This window comes from Lepus europaeus, chromosome 18 (assembly GCF_033115175.1).
Source record: "Lepus europaeus isolate LE1 chromosome 18, mLepTim1.pri, whole genome shotgun sequence".
Classification (NCBI taxonomy): domain Eukaryota; kingdom Metazoa; phylum Chordata; class Mammalia; order Lagomorpha; family Leporidae; genus Lepus; species Lepus europaeus.
The window spans coordinates 44,023,039-44,045,814 of NC_084844.1; the positions used below are offsets into that span (position 1 = coordinate 44,023,039).

At 57.2% G+C, this 22,776-nt stretch overlaps 1 protein-coding gene across 2 annotated transcripts; it reads right to left on the reverse strand.

Moving 5' to 3' along the window:
- Positions 1–373: 373 nt before the first annotated feature.
- Positions 374–22,125, reverse strand: SEZ6 (seizure related 6 homolog). 2 transcript variants are annotated; one of them, XM_062216468.1, is made up of 16 exons: positions 21,762–22,125; positions 21,207–21,340; positions 11,662–11,857; positions 7,320–7,505; positions 4,636–4,804; positions 4,337–4,503; positions 3,584–3,778; positions 3,267–3,405; positions 2,988–3,184; positions 2,286–2,480; positions 1,703–1,894; positions 1,399–1,596; positions 1,123–1,161; positions 754–871; positions 567–669; positions 374–403 (listed from the first exon to the last, which is right to left on the reverse strand). In XM_062216468.1, the coding sequence occupies exons 1-16, from the start codon at positions 22,108–22,110 to the stop codon at positions 374–376; spliced, it is 2,607 nt and encodes an 868-aa protein (XP_062072452.1). In that variant the 5' UTR covers positions 22,111–22,125. The 2 variants fall into 2 exon arrangements, with proteins under 2 accessions (XP_062072452.1, XP_062072451.1); XM_062216467.1 differs by having other exon boundaries at positions 387–419.
- Between the last annotated feature and the right edge of the window lie 651 nt (positions 22,126–22,776).

Consider the following 22,776-nt stretch of genomic DNA (forward strand, 5'->3'; position numbering starts at 1 on the left):
CCCCTGCTGCAGGATCCGCGTGCCAGGGCTCGATGGGGCTTATATGGAGAGAGGTGCTCCTGCTCGACCTGTGACTTCCAGGCAGGAGCTCCAGGGCATGGGGGAAGGTCAGGAGAAGGCTGGCTGTTGCTGCATGTGCTCCAGAGGCAGAAGCCCCCTTCACGAGCCCAAGGAAGGGCCCTAAGTGGGCAGTGGTACCGAGAAAATAGGCCATGGTGGGCATTGCAGGCAGGGAAGGGCACAACTTCTTGAAAGGTTGGCAGCGTCTCTTCCCAGGTGGTATGTACAGGAGGTGGAAGGGCAGCAGGAAGCCGAGAGCCCTGACACCGGACTGGGATGCAGGGCTGAGCGGGCTCCCCCAGGCTGCCCCCACCTAGATGGAGACCTCATATTCTCTCGTCTCCTGCAAAGGAAAGAGACTGCTGGGAGTTGGAAACCTGCATAAGGTTTGCCAGACCATAATCCACCTTCCCAGGGGGAAAGGGGGCAAGTGAGAGGGCTCGGCGGGAGGCTCAGGGAGCAGAGAAGGTCCTGGAGAGGCTATCAGGGCAGGCATGGGAACTTACTCCAGCTTCGTAGGTCGGATTGTCAAACGCTGACTCCACAGTGATGCGGTTGTAGGGGCGAGGACGTGTCCCGGGAAGCTGCAGAGGGCTCTTCCCCTGCAGCCTGCGGGGCAGAGAAGTTTATGAGTGTGGAGTGCTGGGCAAGAGTGAGTCAGGTGTGCCGAACAGGAAGAGAAGCCAGACTCACCTTGAGAAGTAGAGATACACGCCTCCCGCCAACAGCACCATCGCCACCAGCGGCAGGAAGATGACAGCAGCAATGTGGGCAGCATCCAGGGTGCTGGGGGCTGCAGGGCTCTTGGCAACTGAAAACACGGAGGGTGCAGCTGGAGCAGAGGTTCCTGCCATCCTGCGCCCACATCCCCTCTCTCTGCCCCTGGGTATCTGGCTACCAGCTCCTCCTAGTTGGTTGGTGGCAGGGAAGGCACTTTTTGCCCTGGCAGGCCCACACCTCTCTGTTTCTCTGCCCCCCTTCCTTAGGGGACCCATGGCCTGCAAACTGTGAGAACCAGGGGCAGGGAGACCACTTCCCTGGCCCTCAAGGGCGGAGACTCACCATCCAAGCTACGGCCACTGTAGAACCCATCCAGAGAGGCTGGAACAAGAGGGGAGGGTCAAGGGCAGTGGGTGAGCCCAATGGGCCAAACCACTAATGCAGGGAGTGGACACAGGGGACTGATTGTGGCAAGTAGTTGTCCAAGGAGAGCACACTCCAGCATTTGTCTCAGGAGAAGGGAGCATAGGCAGGCGGTTCTGGCCCTCAGCCTTGGATGTTTTTGCCAGAGCAGCTTGCTTGGCTAGGCAGGGTTTTGGGGGATGGCAGAGCACTCACCAGCCCTACAGATGGGTGGAGAGTCACTCCAATGTGAAGGGTGTCCAGGCACACACTTGATGCTGGCCTGGCCCTTGAGCACATAGCCAGGAGCACAGGAGAAGTGGACGGTGGCGCCTGCTGGGTGTAACCGCTTCTCAGGACTGCGGGCACCATTCTTGGGGGCACTGAGGCCATGGCATGGCTTGAGTTGTTCCACTGTAAAGCAGGCAGAGTCTAGTGAGGGTGCCAGGCCCCTCGCCGCTAGGAGCCACATCTATTATATCCTGCCAGAGGCTTCCCCTCCTACCCAACTGACACTTACAGAGACATTTGGGGGCCCGGTCACTCCACTTGGGGCTGCCAGCCTGGCGGTCATGGCAGGTGAGGATGGCGCTGCCCGTCAGTACAAAACCCTGGTCACAGATATACTGCACAGTGGCCCCCACAGGAAACTTGGGGCTGGATATAAGGCGTCGGCTGTGCTCCACGTCCCCAGGGTCACGGCAGGAAGTCACTATGGATGGGAAGGGATAGAAGGGAGTAGCCCAAGGAGAACTCAGCGAAGGCCAGGCCACCCTGGCTCTGTTCTGGGCCAGCTGGCATCTCCCTGCCACATGGTTCCACCCCCGACTTCTCTGCCCCTTCCGCTTTGCTGCTGTGTCCACTCTTTTGTCCCTTTCTCATCCACTATGATCAAGAAACCCTAACTGGGCATGTGCTGGGAATGAAGCAGTTGGAGCACTTGGTTGGTAACCCTATGGGAAGATATTATTCCCACTTCACAGATGAGGAGACAGCCTATAAGAGAAGGATCTTCAAACTCCTAACAGCTGGAGTCTTCTTGGAAATCCAGGAGAGGAGCTCGGAGGGTGTTGGGCAGGGAGGATGGGGAACAATAAACTCACCCTTCTGGCACGAGGGCAGGTCCTCGCTCCAGCTGAGGTCCCACTGGCACATGAGGACACTGGATCCCACCACCTGGTAGCCAGGGTAGCACTGGTAAGTGACCACCGTGCCATGTACCAGCTCCGGCTGTGACGGGCTCTTCCAGCCATTGGGGATCTCTGGCAGCTCCGGACATGTGTCATTGCGAGGCACCTCTGGGGGCATGGAGGCAGCCAGATGCGGGCCATCAACCGGCACCAAGGCCACAGTATGAGCCCCCCTCACCCTGGGTATACTCTGGTTCCTGCCAGTTTGACTTGGACCTAGGCTGGCCTGGGTGGGCTCAGGAACCCACTCCTCATCACTCTGTCTCTTGCTTTCCTGGGTGATCATCTAGGCCTTCGCACCCTGGCCAGCTCCTCAGGCCTGAGAGATGGGGTTGGGTAGGGAGAGGGAAATGGTCACTTCTTTTAAAGATCGTTCCTAAGTTCCCTACTTGTGTTTGGAAGTTCTTCCCACTGCCTACCCAGCTCCCTCTTGCTGCAACAGAGGGCTCTCTCTCTTGCTGGGCATGCAGGGAAGATGGGGAACAGGACCAGCTTCCTTTAGGTGACACCTGAAGCTCTCCCTTGTTGGAAGAGCACCCAGGCCCCTTGTTGCCCGGGCCTCTGACCTGCTGTGGTTCGGGGCCCGTGTTCTAAGCGAGGCAGGGATGAGCTCACCAAAGAAGTGGATGACAAAGCCCTGCTGATAGCCCAGCACCGAGGTCCCGGGGTCCGACTGGAACTGGATAGTGACATCAGCCATGGAGGTGAAGAGCTTGACGTGGCCCCGGGGCCCTGAGTACTGGCCCAGGACCCGGGCTGTCAGGTCGTCGCCGTCGTAGAAGGTAAGAACGTCAGCAGGGCCTATGCGCAGCCTGTGGAGGAGAACCGTCAGGGCAGGCCGGCCAGGGCCCCAGACCTCAGGAGTTGCCTCGGCCTCGCCCGGTAAGCACTCACACTCGGACGTCCAGCATGATGCGCTTGTCCTCTTCCACGTGCACACCCCAGATGCAGTCCTGCCCACGGCCGTAGGGCTCTGGCCAGTTCGGGGAGAGCACCACGCCGGCCGAGTCTGTGATCTCCCCGCTGCACACGGCTGGAAGGCAGGGGAGGCCAGGGAGGTGCATCCCCTCCATGTTCCCCCTCCCAGTGCCACATCCTGGGGCTGCTACCTGCCCGCAGGGGTGCCCACACAAAGTTGGGAGCCACCCCACCCAGGGGAAACCCGTGTCACAGGGCCCCTGTAGCCCCAGGTTCTGAGAGCGCTTACTGACCTCGGCAGGCAGGCTCTGTCTCATTCCACTGGGGGTCGTGGGGGTCGACACACTCAATGATGATGGAGCCCTGCTCCAGTGTGTAGCCAGGGTCACAGCTGAACTCCACAGTGGTACCCACAGGGTAGGAGGGCGCACTGCTGCTGAAGTTGCCGTATTTGACAAAAGGCTCATAGCAGTGGCCCTGCTGGAAGGCTGTAAACCACAGGCCCAGCCTGGCTCAGCCTCCCCCGCATCAACACAGGGCACAGGCGTCCTCCTACTCCCCTCCCCACAGCCTTCCTGCTTTTGAGGATGAATGTCCTGAGCTAGGAGTGGGGAGTGGGTAGGGTGCAGGGACAGCCCAGAGCATCCACCCCTGTTAGGCTCAGGGACCTGGCTGATTGCCTTTGTATCTCTGGTGTCTGGTTTTGTGTTTAAGTACACAAAAGGTGCTCAATTGATGTTATTTATTTTGCGTGAACATATGCATACACAAATGGTTCCGCACTGTCTCTTGTAGCAATTCTCATTCCCTAAAAAGGGCTTGGAGCTTTTCAAATTCATTCCCTTGACCCAGAAGGCCTGGGTCCTAGCTTGGGTTTCTTGAAAAGATGGGCAGGAACCCTGGACCCAAGAGGAGGGGCAGCGAGAGGGGGCTAAGGTGCCGTGAGCAGGGGCTGGCTTGGAAGCTGTGATGGAGTGGAGGTGGAAAGGGGGAGGTGCCAGTCCCAAGTCTGCTCCCCCCGCCCTGTTAGGTCCCAGCAAGCTCACCCTCATAACGCAGGGCCATGCCTGCGGCCGCCCCGCTGCTATCAGTACTGAGCTCCACAAAGAAGTGTCTGCCAGAGCTGAGCAGGCCCTCGATGGGGAGGTATTCCACCTCGTAGGAATCGTACACAGGTGGGGCCTCCACGTTGTCTCCATTACGAATGATGAGCCTGGGCCAGGAGAGTAGCAGCTGTGTGGCCGGTGGCTGGTCTGGCAGAGTGTGGCCCCAGGCTCGGGTAGCGTCCCTCCGACGGGGTGTCACCAAGTCAGGCACCCCCCCTCCCTGCCAGGACAGCCCTCACCTGTCGTCATCCTCCGCCAAGGAAACCTTCTCGAAGTGCAAGTGTAGCCGCTGGCCCTCTGGAGCCTCAAGCAGCCAGTGGCAGGTGAGGTTGTTGCTGTAGTTGCCGGGGAAGCCGGGAGACACGATGCGGCCGGTGGTGGCATTGCGGATCACTCCACCGCAGGCAGCTGGGACACAGGGGCATGGGACGTATGGCAGCTGGCCTGACCCCGGGCAGCCCAATAAGCCTGCCTCCCTAGCCCAGCCCTGTGCCCTCTGCCCGGGGCTGCAGGACCTTTGGCTGTGTGCTGTCTTTTCTGTCGTGGTCCTGAGGTCCATCTTTTGGCCCTGCGACCCTGAGCTCTGGGCAGCCTGGACTCCAGAATCCTACCTCCCAACCTTTCACTCCTCAGGACTATTGGTCACCGCCAGGGGCGGGGCAAGTCACTTTCCCTCTCTGCTGACTCCTGCTGCGGAAGACCTTCCCTGGTGCCCCCGAGGCCAACCTTACTGAAGTGCATTTATTGGGGGCTCTGTCCTTCTAGGGCCCACCCACAACCTCAAGCATTTTGCCTAGAGCCAGGTGTTGGTTTGGCTGTGTCCTTTAAGGAGGACTCCCTGGGCAGGGCACAGAGTGGGAGTGGAGCAGTGGTGGCTGAGTGACTTCACAGGGGGCAGGACCAGATCAAGGGCAATGAGCCGTCTACACCTGAAAGCTTGTGCCCTTCGCAGACAACACTGCCAGCCTCCCACGGCCTTGGACACGTTCTGAAGTAGCAGTCCGGGTATTTCTGACCCCTGAGGGCCTTTCCAGTGCTGACTCCTGTTTTGGGACTGTCCTTTCTTTCTAAGGAGAAGCTGAACGGCTTACCTGTGCCCGTGAGTGAGGATTTCTGGGTTATTCGGTCACAAGCTCCTAGCAGTTAAGTGGGGCCAGAGAAGGGACCCCAAGCCAGAGGAGGGCGGCGGGGTCCAGGAGGTGCGATCCTCTTCTGAGCTCACCTAGCACTCAGAGGCCATGCCGCCAGGGCCAGGAACGAGGCTACTGGTGCCTGGGGCGAGTCTCTTTCCTGCTTCTCTGCAGAGAGGGGACCTAGCTTTCTGCATGGAATGGAACGGAACTGCCCTTCAAGTCTCCTCATGCCCCATCCTTTGCTTCCAGTTCCTCCGTAGCTCCTTATCACCCTCGGGAGAGAGTTCCAGCTCAAAGTGACGTTCAAGTCCTTTATGAATCCCACTCGCTGGACTCAGGGCCTGTGCACCCACCACGCTGCCTCAGTCTGATCTTTCAGTAACCCTTCCCAGCCCCGTCCTCAGGAAGCCCTGGCTTTGGAGCAGCTCCTCTGGCCTTGGATTCCCCACCCCCCAGCACCCAAGCTGACCCCACCACAGGCTCCTCTGCAGAGAGCTGTTGCCGGTCTTCCCACCAGACAGAGTCCCTAGGGCAGAGAGCACATCTGCCTTACCCATCTCTGGTGTGACTGGCACCCAGGAAGAGATTACAGAATGAAATAAAATGCAACAGCCCAAGCCCTCTCACTGCCACCCACCCCGCAAAAGAGAAAAGAAAAAAAGCCCAAGCCACCTCTCCCACTGCACACCGGCCCCTCCCCACTTCCTCCTGCCATAGCCCCAGACCAGGACCTGGGAGTCCTCCACTCGCCCCCTTTGCCTCACGGGTGTCTCTGGAACTTCTTCCCTCCACTCCATTCCCAAAGTCCCCAGCTAAGTTCAAACCTCCTTGCCTGGCTGGCTCCCAGCTTCAGACACCACCTGGCTGAGTCCTAACGAAAAGTCCCCAGCTCCATGCTCCTCCTCTCAGAAACCTTCAACAGCTTCCCACTTTGTCTTGGTACGGCATGCAGGGCCCTCCCACTGCCTTCTCCACGTGTCTCAGGCTTCATCCAAATCTGGCTGTCTTCCATGTCCCTGAGCATCCTCGTCGTCCTGCCTCTGTGCCACTGTCCACACTGTTCCCTCCAAACCGTCAGTGCCACCTCTCCTGGGAAGCCTCCTAAAATGCCCCATGAAGAACAAAAGCTTCAGGGGCAGGCATTTGGGGCAAGGGCTAAGACACCACTTGGGATGCCTGCATTCCGTATCCGAGTGCCTGGGCCTGAGTTCCCGCCCCATTCCAGCTCCCTGCTGAATGTGCACCCTGTGAGGCATCATCCAGATGAGGGCTCAAGTAGTTGGGTCCCTGCCACCCACATGGTGACCTGGACTGAGTTCTGGGCTCCTGGGTTGAGTCTGGTCCAGTCGTGGCTGTTGTGGGCATTTGAGGAATGAAATAGCAGGTAGAAGATCTCCCTGTGTCTGTCTCCCAAATTAAATGAAAGCAAATTTTAAAAATAATTTTTAAGAAGAATGATTGCTGGCTCCCCTCACTTGAGGGTCTCTTCCCTGGGACTTTTTATCTTCCTGTCCCGGCAATTGGTGACCTGTGTGCTTTCTCTCCCCGCCTTTCCCAGACCTGTGGGCTTTTTGAGGGCAGAATCTGTTTAGTTCAGTTCTGTGCCTCCATATAGTATGTGCTCAATAAGTGCAGGTTGGGTGGATGCCACTAAGATGTGTGACCATTTTTCTGGCTCCCTTATGGAGAACAAATGAAAGAGCCAGACAGTAACAGAGGGCAGGGGTAAGACCCCTCCTCCCCCACAATCCTGCCCCCAGCTCTGAGCCCTCTCTCCTGGGGCCACTCACCAATGCAGACAGGCTCCAGGGAATCCCAGAAGGGTTGAGTGGCATTGAGACAGGTAAGGAGCCTGGCGCCCTTCAGCTGGTAGCCGGTGGCACAGTGGAAGCGGGCACTGCCTCCGGGGTGGAGGCTGGTGACAGTCACATGTCCATAAGCGGGACGCTGGGGGAAGCGGCAGCTCAGGAGATAGGCTGCAAAGAGAGAATGGGTGACCCTGTGTGTGAAGGGAGTGCGGTCAGTGTGGGACGGGGAGAGGCCTGTCAGCGTTCTGCCGGCCTGCCTGGAGGCTCCACACTCTTTTCCATGCAGAGCCTGACTCCAGCTTCCTGCTAACGAGGACCCTGGGAGGTGGCAGCTGATGGTCCAAGTACTTGGGTCCCTGCCACCCATGTGGGAGACCCGGATGGAGTCCCAGGCTCTTGACTTTAGCCTGGCCCACCCCTGGTTGTCATGAACATCTGGGAGTGAAGCAGAGGATGATCACTCTTTCTCTGCCTTTCAAATAAATAAGTAATTTTTTAAAACTTTCCCCAGAACTCATTGAGGCATGTTGAAAAACTTGATTGGCAAGGGCTGTGGACTCCTTTTACAACCAGGATGGGGCCAGAGTGGGGAGGCAGAGACTGCCTTGCTGGAAGGCAGATGAGGGACAAGCTGCCTTGGGAAACCGGTAGCTTTTGGAGTTGTCATACCAAGTATGACCAAATGGTGGCAGCAAATCCTACAAAACTGCTGGGCAAATTGTAAGCCTGGGACTGAGCTGGTGTGGGGATCCTGCCTTGGGTTTGAGAGGTGGGAAAGAAGGCCTGGAGGGATCAGGAGAGAGGCTGAGAAGGCTTGGGCTACAGGACTCACCAACCTTGGGATAGTAGGAGGGATGGGGACTGTCTAGACTGAGGAACCTGGGTCTGGGAGCAGAGGGCCACCCTCACTGAGCACACCAGGCTGCTGGGGTAGGTTCAGCAGGGTCTCTAATGGCTTTAACCTCCTTCCTGTGGATAGCGAAGGGGCTGTCTCTGGGCAGACCAAGGTCCAGAAATGAGGTTTGTGACTTGCACTCATCCTGGCCTCAGTTTCGTGTCTGAATGTAGGAGAGAGGATTCCTACTCCTCTCACAAAGGGTCCTTGAGAGAATGGCCACTGAGGGGCAAATCGTGACTGGCAGACAACAATGGACGGTGGTTAGGAGGTGGACTCTGGGGTCAGACTGCCTGGGCTTGAATGCAGGCTCGGGTACTCGCTGTGCTACCTTGGGCAAGCCACCTAAATTCTCTATGTACCCTATGCTGTGGAGGTCAAATGGCAGGGCAGCTGGAACAAACACCTCACGCACCAGCCCACTGCTACTGGTGATGGTCTTGGGTCATAACAGCCCCTTGTAGCCTCATGCACTTTTCAGCTGTAAAATGTCTCCCCGCTCCTCTTACTTGGTGTCTGCACTATGTGTGGGAAGAAGGATGGAAGGGCAGAGATTACTAGCCAATTTTCAGGTGCAGAAAGTTAAGCTTCAGAGAGACTGCCTCACCACACAGCAGGAAGTGTAGAGCTACAGCTGGAACTCCTGGCTCTAAAATCCTTTGCTCTCCCTCCTACTCTGCCCCCTGCTGCCCTAGTTGAGGTGGAAATCTGGGTCCAGGTGCAGGCGCTGCAGCATAAGGGGTTAAGCCACCGTCTACAGTGCTGGCATCCCATTTGGATGCTGGTTCAAGTCCCGGCTGCTCCACTTTTGATCCAGCTCTCTGCTGATGTACCTGGGAGAGCAGTGGAAGATGGCCCCAGTGCTTGGGACCCTGCCACCCATATGAGAGACTGGGAAGAAGCTCCTGGCTTCAGCCTGGCCCAGCCCTGGCCGTTGAGGTCATTTGGGAAGTGAACCAGCAGATGGAAAATCTCTTTCCCTCTCTCTTTCTGTAATTCTGCCTTTCAAATAAACAAGATAAATCTCTGAAAATGAAATCCAGTTCCCTGCTAATGGCCTGGGAAAAACAGCTGAAGATGGCCCAAGTGTTTGTGTCCCTGCTATCCATGTGGGAGACCCAAAAGAAGCTCCAGGTCCTGGCTTCAGCCTGGACTTCACAGTCATCCAGGGAGTGAACCTGTGAATGGAAGATCTCTCCCCGCCCCCCGCTCCCCCCCCCCCCGTTTCTCTGTAACTCTTTCAAATAAATAAATCAATCTTTTTTTTAAAAAATCTGGGTTTGGGGCTCAGAGAAACCTGAGAGAGCAGCCAAGCCTGCCCTGGGCAGTCGCGACAGGCGCCCTCTATGCTGATCTGGGGAGAGGCCTTCGGCCAGGAAGGGATGATGGGGAGAAGAGTGTGGGGCTGAGTGGAAGGGGCTGGGTGCCTCACAGACACCCAGGGAGGTGTAGTCCCTGCACTATAACTCCCTCTCAGTCCTTAACACAGCTCTGGGAGGGGAGGCCCTATTTCACAGATGAGGAAACTGGGCCTGGACATGGTGAAGGCAGGAGGCTGGGGGCAGAGGACGAAGGCCCTGGACTCGGACTCCGTGGTGGATAAAGTGCCACTTCCCAGGATGAGCTTCTTCCTGTTGCCATGACAACTGTTCCCGGAGCGCCCGCTCCACTGCAATCTGTCGAGTTATTTTCTCACTGGCGTCTGTTTCTGGGGCCAAGTTCAGTGCCAGGAATGTTCAGGATGGAGGAGGGGGATGCCTGTCAGGGCCCTCTGCCTTCCCCACTATGCCTGAGCCTGTGGGAGGGGAGTTGGATATTGGTCCTTCCAGGAAACCCTTATGGGGGCCCATCCTGATGACCTGCAACAGCAGCTTGGACAGCTCCCTCCCAGAATGGGTACCAAGCCCCTCACCCCTTCTCCTGGCACCCTCTTTCTCCAGCCCACAGAGATGCGCGTGTGAGCACACGCTCCTCCTGTTCCCATCTCTGGGATCAGGGCTAATTACAGCCTATAATTAGGGGAATTACACTCATTAAGGAAAGAGCTGATCATTGACAAAAACTGGGCCGAAGAGGGAGGGCTTCTGGGAGCGGAAAAGGAGGCAGGGCTGGGCCAGCTCTCCCAGCCTCTCCTTGGGGTCTGCTTCCCCTTGCCTGGCCTCCAGCGCTGCCATTCAGCCACCTTTGTCCGGGCCCACAGAGGCGGAGTCTGGAGTTTTGTGCAAAGGAATTTGCAGCAAGAGAAAAGGTTACCGTGGCGTGAAATCATGCTGGCTGCCGGGACGATTGATGAGCTGTTCAGGAGGCTGGCCCGGCTGCCTAGATACTCATCCCTGTCCCCACCTCTCCCTTGTCCCTGCCAACCTCCTGTGCAACCCCTGTCCATAGCCAGGATCCCTGCTGCCTTACCACAGGGCTCCCCAGTGCGGGTGGAGAGACCAGGGTAGGACATGTGGTTTACTTAGGTGGGGCTCCAAGCACCCCCATTTCCTGAGTGCCTGCCCCCTGCAGGGCTGCCAAGGTGGTCCATGACAATGCAGACAATCCCATGATTGTTCACACAGATTACTTCCCTATTAGCCCGCCCCAGTTAACCCATGTAGAAGCTCAAGCTGCCTTTGTGTCAGAAAGGTGGGTGGGCAGGAGGGAAACCAAGGGGAGCAGCAGAGTTCAAGGCCCCTTTCCTTCCCATCCCCATCCCATTCAGTGTCCGTGTCCTTAATGGAGATAATGCTGAGCACCGGCCACGCACTGTTTTGTTTAATTCTGACCTTGACTTTGTGGGATGAGCATTTTGCTTTCATCTTACAGAGAGGAAAAGCAGGGCCAGAGAGGTCAAACTGTCCAGGGTCAGTAACCAGTGAGAAGATACACAGACCTGCCCTTTGCAGTTCTGTGATTTCCCATTACATCATGCCACCTTCCCAGAGGTGTTCCGAGCTACCTGGCGCATAGGCTGAGTCCAGGCTGGCAGCTGAAGACCTGACGTGTCACAGTCAAACCTCTTTGACCTTGCCGCCTTGCATCTGGGGAAAGAGCCTATTGCTATGGCCTGTTTAAATGTCTGCATCCTCTGATGATCCTGAACTCACTTAGCTGGTTCATCTTGATACTGCCAGTGATCAGCACAGGCCTGGCAAGCAGCAGGCACTTAGCAGAACTTACTGAATGAATGAATGAGTGAGTGACAGGCGGCACACCTTGGGGCTACCTGACCCTGAGTCAAAATCAGCGCTCTGTGGGGTGGTGGGTAGACAGGAGCATCCAGAGGTGTCAGATGGGCAAGACTTCCTTTGGGTCATTCTGAGCTCCACTGGGCACCTGTGCTGATGGTGCTAGTTGCTAGCCCCTTCTTGTGCCCCTGTCATGGGCACCAGAGACCATAACCCCGCTGCACCACCAGGAGGCTCCTCCCTCAGCTGCCCTTACCTTGGTAGTGGAAATGAAAGGTGCCAGGCCCAGCAGGTGGTGGGAGGCTCTGGAACCTCAGGGCTGCTTGGTGGGTGGGGCTGCGGATGACTTGGCCTCGAAGCAGGAAAGATTGGTTGGCCAGGGGCAGTGGGTCAGGGCCCCCCAGGCCCTCCACAGTCATGGTCTCCCCTTCCCGGAGGCTGATGTTCTGGACCTGCCAGGGGGTCAGAGAGCAGAGCAGGGCAGTCAGACTTGCTGCTGTCTGAGGCTCCCGCAGGCCATGACAGCCCCAGGCCCCGAACTGGGCACATCAGTGCAGCAGGAGCTCAGTTTATCTCTGCGAGGTGGGACCTGAACTTTAGAGACATTCGGAAGTTCCCCAAGGTCACATAGAGAGTATTGGCAGATGTGGGATTTGAAAGCACATCTTTCTCTGTGCCGAACATTATACGTCCATCAGTGGTTTTCTGTCCTTTCCCTTCCCTGGGCACAGCTTTCTCATCCATGAAGTAGAGGCGGGGTCGGTGGGTTGAGCTAGAACAGTGTGAGGTCTTGAGCATCGGAGCCATGTGCCCGGCTTTCCTTGGCCATTCTCTGCTGCGTGCCTCATGCTCAACCACCCTCTTCCCCGAGCCAGCAGCTCCCCTGGCTCCCATCTCAGGAAATGCCCTTACTACTCACCAGGGCCCCCAAGTCAGAAGCTGCCATCTTGCCTCCTCTGTCATACCCCACATCCAGTCTGTCATTCAATCTGTTGATGGCATCCCATGTCTGTTCACTACTCTTCGTCCCCACTGCCACCTGCAGCTGGATGGATGCAGAAGCCCCCCCCATACTGCCCTGCCTATAGGGCTCGCTCGGCTTCTACCTGCACATCCATGCTTTCTTCTCTTTTCTTTTTTTTTTTTTAAGATTTATTTATTTGGCTGGCGCCGCGGCTCATTAGGCTAATCCTCCGCCTGCGGCACCGGCACACCGGGTTCTAGTCCCGGTCGGGGTGCCAGATTCTGTCCTGGTTGCCCCTCTTCCAGGCCAGCTCTCTGCTGTGACCCGGGAGTGCAGTGGAGGATGGCCCAAGTCCTTGGGCCCTGCACCCCATGGGAGACCAGGAAGGAGAAGCACCTGGCTCCTGCCTTCGGATCAGCACAGTGCGCTGACTGCAGCATGCCAGCCGCAGTAGCCATTGGACCGTGAACCAACAGCAAAGGAAAACCCTTCTCTCTGTCTCTCTCTCTCACTGTCCACTCTGCCTGTCAAAAAAAAAAAAAAAAAAGATTTAGTTATTTATTTGAGAGGCAGAGTTATAGACAGAAAGAGGGAAAGACAGAAAGAGAGGTCTTCCATCTGTTTGTTCACTCCCCAATTGGCCATAACAGCCAAAGCTGTGCTGATCCAAAGCCAGGAGCCAGGACCTTCTTCTGGGTCTTCCACAAGGGTGCAGGGGCCCAAGGACTTGGGCCATCTTCTGCTGCTTTCCCAGGACATGGCAGAGAGCTGGACTGGAAGTGGAGCAGCCAGGATTCCAACAGGATTCCATACAGGATGCCGGTGCTACAGGTAGATGCTTAACCTACTACACAACAGCCCTGACCCCCACATCCATGTTTTCTGAACTGCTGCCAGTTCTGACCAGTATGGCCTGTGCAATCCATGAAATTGGCGGTATCTAACCCGAGCTCCTTGTTTGGCCCTCAGGCCGTGTCTTGTGTGGCCCCTGCTGACTGCTCACCTTGGCCCCACACCATGCCCCTCCACGTGGCAGCTGCAAATCCCTCCTCTCTCTCCCTGCTCTAGACCTCTTGCTCTAATACCTTCCCCTGGCTGTTGTGGGCTCCTCTGCCCTCGGTCCTGGAGCATACTTCTGGGCTCCCTGTCTCCATGCAATCTAACAAGAACCAGAGAGCAAGTGGCAGTATGGCTAGGTAGAAACAGTGCTGGTTCGGGAGCCCAGATGCCATTAGTCCCCTCCTAACCACATGGCCTTGAACAAGTATGCTCACTATATAGGCCTCTGTTTCCAAGTTTTAGAAAACAGCCTTGAGTAGATCTTTGCTGCCAAAAAGATGGTCCCTGGACCAGCAACATGAGCATCACCAGGAGCTCGTAGGAAAAGCAGTCTCAGGCCCTGCCCCAGACTGCCTAAATCATAGCCTGCATTTTAACAAGAGCCCCGTGCCCTCCCACGTGCCCACCACATTGCTACAAGGCAGGGCCTTCCAGGGCTAACAGTGGGGCCAGTTCAGTGCAATCCAGTGAGCCACCAAATCCTCCCCAAACTTATCTCCCAAATGTTCCAGCTGGCTCCTCCTCTCTTTGTTGCTGTCTTGGCTCCAGTCACCACCTGCCCATTGTTCCTCTCCTGAGAATGGCCTTCCAACCATCTGTCTCATCCCTCCCTCCCAGCTCAGCTCCAGGCCCTGGCTGCCTCAGAGAAAACCTTGTCTCTGCTCTACCCAAACCCTGCTGGTGGCTTCAGCTCGCCCAGATGACGACGACTAAACTTCCCAGTGACTTTGCCAGCCCCCCTTACCTGCACTGCAGTCACAGATGCCCCTCCCGCCCAGCCTCTGGGCACTGGCACAGGGGCCTCTTCTGGGGTGGCCGGTCACCCTGTGAGATCTCAGGGCCACTATCCTCTGCTTGCCAGGTCAAACTTGCCAGTCCCTCTGCCCCCAGTTCTCCCCACAGGTGCTCACTATTAAAGCCTGCGGTGGCCATTTGGGCCACAAGGCCCTTGTCACTGGCCAGTCTTAATAAAGACGAATGGAAAGGGCTTCTGTTGTGGCACAAGCCCCATACTGGGGATCTGGTTCAAGCCCCAGCTGCTCCACTTCCAATCCAGCTCCCTGTTAATGTGTCTGGGAATGCAGTGGAGGATGGCCTAAGTGCTTGGGACCCTATCATCCATGGATAGGGTTCTTGGCTTCTGGCTTCAGCCTGGACCAGCCCCTGACCTCCTGTCATGGTCATTTGGGGAGTGAATCAACGGATGAAAAATCTCTCTCTCTGCATCTCTCCCTCTGTCACTCTGCCTTTCAAATAAATAAATTTAAAAATAATTTTTTAAATGAGTGGAGAGTGACTGTGTGGGCCACCGTGGGCAGAGAAGTATAGCAGATGCCACGCCAAGACCAAGGAGAGGACGGCTGCAGGCTCAGGGCCCCTCGGAGGGTAGGTGCTGAGAGCAGATGTGTCCTGGGACCTCCTGAGGACAGAGCTGGGCAGGGAGGCTGATGAGAAGGCTCCAGGCAGGGCACTGGGGGCAGAAGCACCTCCTCTGTGCAAGGAGCGCCCCGCCCGGCCTGTTTGGGTGGCGGCTCCCTGACCATCTGCTGGGGACGCTCCTCAGGGAATTCCTGCAGCAGGCGGAGGCCGGATGAGGTCCCTTCCAACTTGGAGATTCTGTGATTCTAGAGTTGGGGAAACAAGGCTCACACACGTGGAATCTGTAATTACCCAGAGACGCCAGGCAGCATGTAATTCCGCCTTAAGTGGAACCGAATGCGTGCAGCAGGAATCCTGGAGGGGACAGCCCAGGGCTTGGAGGCTCTGGGGAAGCACTTGGAGCAGGTGGGGCTCAGAGCCAAGGGAGGAGAGAGGGGGAGGGAGGGAGCACGTTCACTGCAGGGCATTCACTAGGAAGGCAAAGGCAGAGGAGCGCTGAATTCACTGTTTTCTTCCCAGTTCCCCAAACACCTCTAGCTTGACCTCTGGCTCCCTGCTCCCGATCTTGCTGGCTTGCTGGCAGTGGTGGTGGCCGAGGAGGCAGCAGCAGCAGCAGCAGCAGCAGCAACAGCAACACTCCCGACTGCTCTCAGAACACCTACAATGCGTCAAGCCTTGTGCTCCTGTACTCCATGTTTTAGGCATCCGCTTCCATCTTCCCCCAATTCTATAAGGTAGGTGCCAAAATCCCCATAGTAAACAGAGGCTCGGAGAAGCTAAGGAACTCACAAAAGGTCACCAGCTATTAAGAGACCCCCCTCTTGCTTCGCAAGAGGCAAAGACAGCTCCCACCCCTCTCAACCTCATGGCAGCATCTCCTGCAGAAATAGATTTCCAGGCTCCAGGCCCACGGGTGTAGCAGAGAGGAGGATCCTGCCCTGGCCTAGCTTTTTCTCAAGATGCTAGGACTTGAATTCCCACGAGTCTGTCTTCCCTGCCATGCATCTTGTGAAGCTGGGGATATGGGAGCTGAGAACCTGTGGCTCCTTCTGGTCTGGAGGGAGGCATGGCTCCTTCATGGTGGCCTGGCTCCCATGCAGACAGTCCTCTGTTCTCAGCCAGAAGCTGCCTGGGAAGCTCTGGTCCCCTGGGTTTTAAGCACCCAGTTGCAGGCCTGCCGCAGTGGCTGGCATGTAATTTGTCACTTGTTTGAGGGCCAGGCTGACAAGGGCCAGACAGAGCTGGGTGTCCGACAAGGGGGCTGATGAAGTCTTGATGCAATTTGCAGGCAGCTGAAGTGCCTGGGAGACAGATTGAAATGTCAGCTCTGTTCATGAGGACTGTCTTCCCGTACCCCTAGCTAGCCAGAGGAGGGGGCCTGGGGCCAGGGAGGGGAAGACAGAAGCCGGGGAGCCGGGGACAATTCCCACAGGATCCTGGGCTGGCTCATAACTCATCCCACGCCCTTAGTCCAAGGAAGGAACCCAGCCGCTTACAAGGGCAGGAGTCGGGGAGGATTCAGCACGTGGCCTTTTGTGTCGTTGTCCCTGTGGAAGCTGCCGGTCAGATCCCCAGCAGCATCCCTCTGGGATGACCCATGGGTGAGATGGTGCTAGTTACTGCACACGCTTGTGCAAAGGTGTGTGAGCTCAGGGATGGCACCTGAGTGCTGTCACCACCCTCGTCCAGGTGCTGACCAAGGCCCGACTAGACTTCCTGGTCATCAGCTGCACATGTGTCCTCTGACACAGACCCACTTGCAGGCACGCAGCCCTCTCAGACATGTGTTGGCACAAGTGCACCTTCACACACATTGCCCCTCACATGTGTGTGCCCCTTCACCCCAGCAGTCGGACAAGCACACTGTCCACCTCCCCTCCCCAGGCCCTTGGCAGTTTCTGCAATGAGATGTCAGTAAGTGAGGCAGGGAAGGTTGCGTTAACCCAGCTGTGCGGCTAAGGACTCCTTGAGATCAGAGATCAGAGATCACTTTTGGTCCTATAGGGAGGCCAAGGCACAATCAGACTCTGGCCCAGGGCCCCTGATTCCTGGCCCGATGCTCTGATTTTAGAACTTGGAGAACTCCAGGAGCAGACAAGGCTGGCTGAGCAAAGGGTCTGGGGTAGAGTGAGGAAAGAAAGTCATCCATCCCTGCTCTGGCTTTGCCCTGTGCCACACTCAGGCCAGTCTCCTGTTTAGCCTTGGGCTCCAATCCCAGCTCCATCACTGGCCAGTTGAGGAATCTCAGGCAAGTCACATGACCTCTGAGGCAGGCCCCGGCTGCCTGTGAAATGCAGATAATGTCACCATGTCACGGGGTTATAAGGATTAAGTTAGATCCTGGCTGTAAGGGGCTCAGCAGAGTTGCTGCCCTCTGTCCTGGGCCCTGTGCTGGGAAAACCTTGGCATTTGCCTCGGTGGCAACTGGCTTTGTACCCTACCTCCCTCTCAGGTCTGCCAGGGCTCTGCCTGGGAGGCACTGTGCCAGGAAGCAGGGCTGGAGCCTGAAGTGCCAGTGCTTACTTGGGCTGGTGAGAGACTTCCTGAACCCAGAGCAAGAGGTACATGCAGAGGGACCAGCTGGGAGCGGCCTTGTGCATCATGGGGTTCAAACCCCTTTTATAGGGGGAGAATTGAGACCCAGAGAAGCCCAAGGGCTTGGCTCAGTCACTGAGAGGTGGGCTGCAGAGCCAGCACTGGAGCCGCAGTCCTATATGTCAGCCCACTGCCTTTCTGATCAGGCCCTCCAGACTGTCTTCTGGGGTAAGGCCTTTTAGAGATGGGGCCTAATTGGCCTAAATCCATGGGGCCAAACCCATTTGTGCTCCTGCCAGCTCCCTCAGATTGGCTTTCCTGAAGCCAGAAAACAGACATTTCCCAGAAATACCACCCCAGAGGCCTAACACCCCACTCCTGATGCTGCATCAGGCCTGGCCCGGACCCAGCTTAGAAGGGCAGGGTGTTCTGGCCATCAAAGTGACAGCTGGCCTGGTATGGGAGAGCTGTGTGACAAGGGGCCACCTGGGGCACGAGGGCAAGGACTGTGGGCAGCTGTGCCCAGGCTCCAGATGGCACACACAGCAACCAAGCCAACATGGAGCCTGGCAGAGAGAAGGCTCCTGGAATGCCAAGTGCAGTGGAGAGGCAAGCGCCAGGCCCAGAAAGGCTTGGAGCCCTCCGGGGGAGCCTGGCTGCCTGGGGAGAGGGTGGTAGGATCCACCTGGGCCTTAGGGCTATGCTCACCCATCCTGAAGGGGCTTCTCTGAACTTCCCAAGAGAGAGCCCAGCCCAGGGCCTGCTTCCTGTGTTTATCAGGCGATGCCACTACCTGCAGCGCCAGCATCCCATACGGGTGCCAGCTTGAGTCCCTGCTGCCCCACTTCCAATCCAGTTCCTTGCTAATGCACTTGCTCCTACATGGGAGACCCAGAAGAAGCTCCTGGCTCCTAGCTTTGGATCGGCTCAGCTCCGGCTGTTGCAGCCATTTGGGGAATGAACAAGTGGATGGAAGATTCTCTCTCTCTCTCTCTCTCTCTCTCTCTCTCTCTGCCTCTCAAATAGATAAATCTTTAAAAAAGAAAGAATGAAAGATGAAAGAGCGGAAGAGCCTGCCTCAATGCCCCAACTCCCAAGTGAAGAAGGCAAGTGTCTCTGATTATGGAACCCAACCTGGCCACCTCCCTGAGGGTAGCTTGGATCCTTAGCCTAAGAGGGAACCCACAGCTGCAGCCCTATGATGGGAGGTGGGAGGCAGGGGAAGCAGCAGGTTATGAGAGGCTGTGGCCCAAGCTGTGCAGAGCTGGGCTTTTGGGGATGCTGATACCCTGAGGCTGCTCCTCAACAAAAAGGGAATTGAGAGGGTCTTGCATAGAGCCCCAAACTTCAGGACAGCACTGCAGTCACATGACAGGGGCTCAGCACAGGGCCTGGCTGACCTCCTCAGGTGTGTGATTTGTGGGTCCTTAAGATAGTCCTAATGGAACCTCCTATCCCCTTCCCCAGACCGCCTCCCAACCACCCACCCTGAGTGATGGGGTGCATTCACGGAGCTCCAGACAGGGATTTATCCATGGTGGGGAGAAGCCACGGGCAGCACCCTCTCCCCATACCTGAGGAGCAGAGGGCAGCCCCCAAGGCCCAGCACAGCCTGTCTCTCTCAGGCAGAGCCTCTGGCAGAAGCATAGTCTGGAAGCCTCACTCTCACCCCCATTCCTATGCAACAGTCACCTGTGCAAAACAGCCAGCCAGCCCTGCCACACCTGCTGCTCCTCAACTCAGGCTTGCGCGCTGATTTCCCCCAGAGCAGGTGTTGAGGCTGGTGGGATGCCTGTCCTGGAATTTCCGTAGTCCAAGGCTTCCCAGCCCTGTCCCTTTCTGTGGTCTTTGCTTATGATTTCTGCCTCTCTCTGCCCAATGTGACTTGTTTGTGTCCTCAGTGGCCTGTGCACAGTAAGCACTCAATTTATGTTTGCTGAACAAATCCATTCATGTAAAACCATGAGTTAGTGATTAGCTGAGTGACATTAGGCAATCCCCTCTCCTTGACTGGGCCTCAGTTTTCCCAGCTATCCAGTGGGTATTGGTCTGCAGTATCAGTGATTCTCCAGGTCCCAAGTGGCCCTGGGTGGTGTGGCCAGGAGGCCTAAGTAGAGGCAGAAGTTGCTGGGACGGACCCTGGAGGGAGAAGAACCTTAGGTGCTGCTTCAGTCCTGGCTGACTCTCTTGCTCCCCCCTAAACTGGGCACTCATCCAGCTCTGGCCCCACCCTCTCAGGCCAACAGGAGTGACAGGTCCCCAAGGATGCTGCCTCTATGGTGCCAGGGTAGAGGCTGGGGCCTGTATCTGCCACATTTCCTGACAGCAATCCAAGGCCATGGCAGGTCTTCCTCTCCAGGTTGCCTGGTAATGGCTTTTGCATTCTGATGAAAAAAAAGTGGCCACCCCAGACATCACACATGGCTGCTGGGAAGAGGTGGGCTTCCAGGGTGGAGCTTGTGCCTGGGCCAGGTCAGGGACAGGCAGAACCAGAGCCTTCCCCTGCAGTGGAGGGTACCAGGGCCAGGCCTAGCCACACCCCCGGGGCCTTCTGTGGAGGGTGTAGGCTTGGGAGGCAGGTGGAGCCAGCCTGGGCCTGCATGGGGGCATCTAGCTTGGCATCTGCCCCCCCATACCTCTTTCCCCACACCTGCAGCTGGCGCCTTCCACCCTGTGAGCCACAGCCGGTGCCACCTCTCATTAGGTGATGATTTTACATTAATTACCTTAATTAAGCAGCGCTGAGTGCTAATGGCTTGAGAGGGGGGGTGGCTGTTCCTAATTACCCTGCAGTCAGCCCAGAGTAGGGGGCACAGGACTTGGCAGAGCAGGAGCAAATGGTTAGAGAAGAAAGGGAAGGGACCCCATAGGGCTAGGAGAGGGTTTCCCGTCCTGGCTCAGGAATCTGGACCTGACGTCCCAGAAGGAAGGGCTGGAAGCGCTGCCCAAAGCCAGGAGGAGTGGGTTCCTGGCCCAGATACAATGGGCATGCATGGGATGTGGCTATGTCCTGTCCTACATATCCCCCCTCCTCTCTCTTCCCTGTGACTCCTCAGTCCCCTGCCCAAGACCCTCAGCTGGGCAGAATGCCCCTCCTCCCCACCTTGTCAATCTACACAATCCAGGCCAAGTGCACTTTTCCCTTCCTTCCTCTATTCCTTTGCCCATTCAAGGGGGTCCATGGAGTCCCCGTTCTGGGCCCTGTCTTACAGGGCACCCTCCAGGAGCTCATAGTCTATCTAGGGAGGTAGATGGAGGTAACCAGACGGGTAGACAGCAGAGTTAAGATGAGGGGCTTTGGGGATCAGGAGAGAACTCCCAGAGAAAGTGATGCCAGGTTTGAGTCCCAGGGAGGGTGGGGTAGGCCGACCCTTTCCGGCAGAGGGAGCAGCAGGTGCACCTGGGACTCTTGGGGAAAGAATGTTCAGCTCATTCAGCTGCAAGCTGTTTGGTGCAGAGGGGAAGTGGAGATAGTCCCAGGGGACTGGTCTTGACTCAGAGGCTCCTGGGGAAGTGGGAGGGGCAGGATTCACTCTCCCAATCCCCTGCCCAGCCAAGACTACAGCCCCCTCCTCAGGCTCTCCTGAGCCCCTGACCAAACCCCTGGAGAGAGAGGATGGGCACACTTGCCCCTCCTACAGCCCCTCTGGGCCTAGGGCATTGCTGGCTGGGAGCATTACTCTCCCCACTCCCTGGTGCACAGAAGAGAATCCAACCAGATTTTAGGCCCATGTCCCAGCCCTGGCTATGGGCTCTCTCCAGCTGGTGCCTTAAGCACTGCCCCACCCCCAATAGCAGGTGCTTTTCTGGGAACCCATAACACACCAGCCCCAGCTGGGCCCTCATGGAGCCAGGTTGCTCACCTTGATTTCCACACCATAGCCAGGGTAGACAGAGATGTAGTAGAAACAGTCCAGACTGACATCAGGGGGTGAGCTGGGGCCTCTGGGGGAGTCCAGAGAACCCTCTGGGCCTGAGAAATTCCAGTTACAAGAGCCTGGGAAGCAAGAGGAGACAAAAGGTCAAGTCCAGCCCCACTGAAATGGGTCCAGTGTGTTTGTGTGGTGAAGCCCACCCTGGGGACGTCTGTCCTCCTGTTGAAAGAAAGGGGTCGCCTTTTGTTGAGCCCCTGCAGAGTGTGATCTCATCTCCAGGCTCATAATGGCCCAGTGAGGTGGGCTTTCTTATCACCGCTTTACAGAGAGGCTCAAGGCTCCAGGAGATTCAACACCGTAGCTGGAGGCGGGTCACATTCAAAGACTCTGGCCTGAGCCTGGATCCATGGTTCCAGTCCATGCGTCTCCCATAGGCTGGCCCTGAGAGCCAAAGGGCTGGGCAGACCAGCACAATTTCAGGAGCCCTGTAGTTTGTCCCACCCCACCCCCACTTTGAGATCTGCTGGCCGTCAGGGAGCTGACCTGGTGGCTGGACTGTGGTGATGGTGGTGGTGACGATGGTGGTGGTGGTGGTACTCTCCTCATCATCCCCTGAAGCGGTGGCGGTGGCAATGGTCCCTTCGACCGCGAGCCCTGTGGTATGGGACATGGGCTCTGGAGCCCACGGCCTGCCCATGTCTCCAGGACCCTCTTGGGTAGGAGTCCACGCCCTGCTGGGGGGTGTGGTACTGGGCCTTGCCCCTGGGCCCAGAGTGGGTGCGGCCATGCTGGGCCCTGGTGGGAGGGGAGCTGTGAGATGAAGTCCAGGGGGCTCTGACTGCAGACTCCAGCGCCCCTCACTGGACTGGGGCTGAGTGGGCGCCGCAGCCATGGCTGGCGTAGGGCTGGTAAAGACGGGACGGCTGTCCTGGTTGGCCAGGCGGGGCAGGGGACTTGGCGTGAAGGGTGTAGGTGGGTCAGGCTGGAAGGGTGGGGCCGGCCTCAGCTCCTCCTCCCCGGCCTCCAGTCCTTCTTGTAGGAATTCCTCCAGCAGTGGGTGGTGGTTGAGCAGCTTCAAGGTGGGGGCCGTGGTGACGAAGCGGACGCCATGGTCTGGCTGCTCAGGTGTGGGGGCCACCGTCAGCTCCCCATCCATTTCCTCCATGTCTGCGGCTTGCCCCTCCCCCACAGTTGGGGCCTCTGAGGAGAGTCCTGAAATAATAACGGATGATCAGAGGTTCTCCTCTGCGCCACAGTGAGCAGTGGCGTGCCGGCCCAGGCAGCAGGAGATCCATCTCTCTTTTGACAGAGAGCTTCAGGGAGTGTGCTCACTGTTGAGAACCATGGAGTGATAGCATCTCAGAGCAGGAAGTGAGGTGACATCGCATACTTCAAGGATGGCACATGAGATACCCTTTCTCCTCCAGCACCAGAGGCAGACATTATGAATTGGTCATCGCACGACTTCCAGCTAAACTCAGATTTGGCCTCAGAATCCTTCTCAACACAAGATTCCAAGCAGCCATGCCTGGTACCGGATGTAAATATTTGCCATCCC

Excerpts from the sequence above, each read along its gene's own strand:
- SEZ6 (XM_062216467.1), bottom strand. The coding sequence starts at position 22,110 with ATGGCTGCGGCGCCCACTCAGCCCCAGTCCAGTGAGGGGCGCTGGAGT. Across the intron at positions 21,341-21,761 it reads CACCACAGTCCAGCCACCAG|GCTCTTGTAACTGGAATTTC; the intron begins GTCAGCTCCCTG and ends CTTGCTTCCCAG. Across the intron at positions 420-566 it reads ATCCGACCTACGAAGCTGGA|TCTCTTTCCTTTGCAGGAGA; the intron begins GTAAGTTCCCAT and ends AACTCCCAGCAG.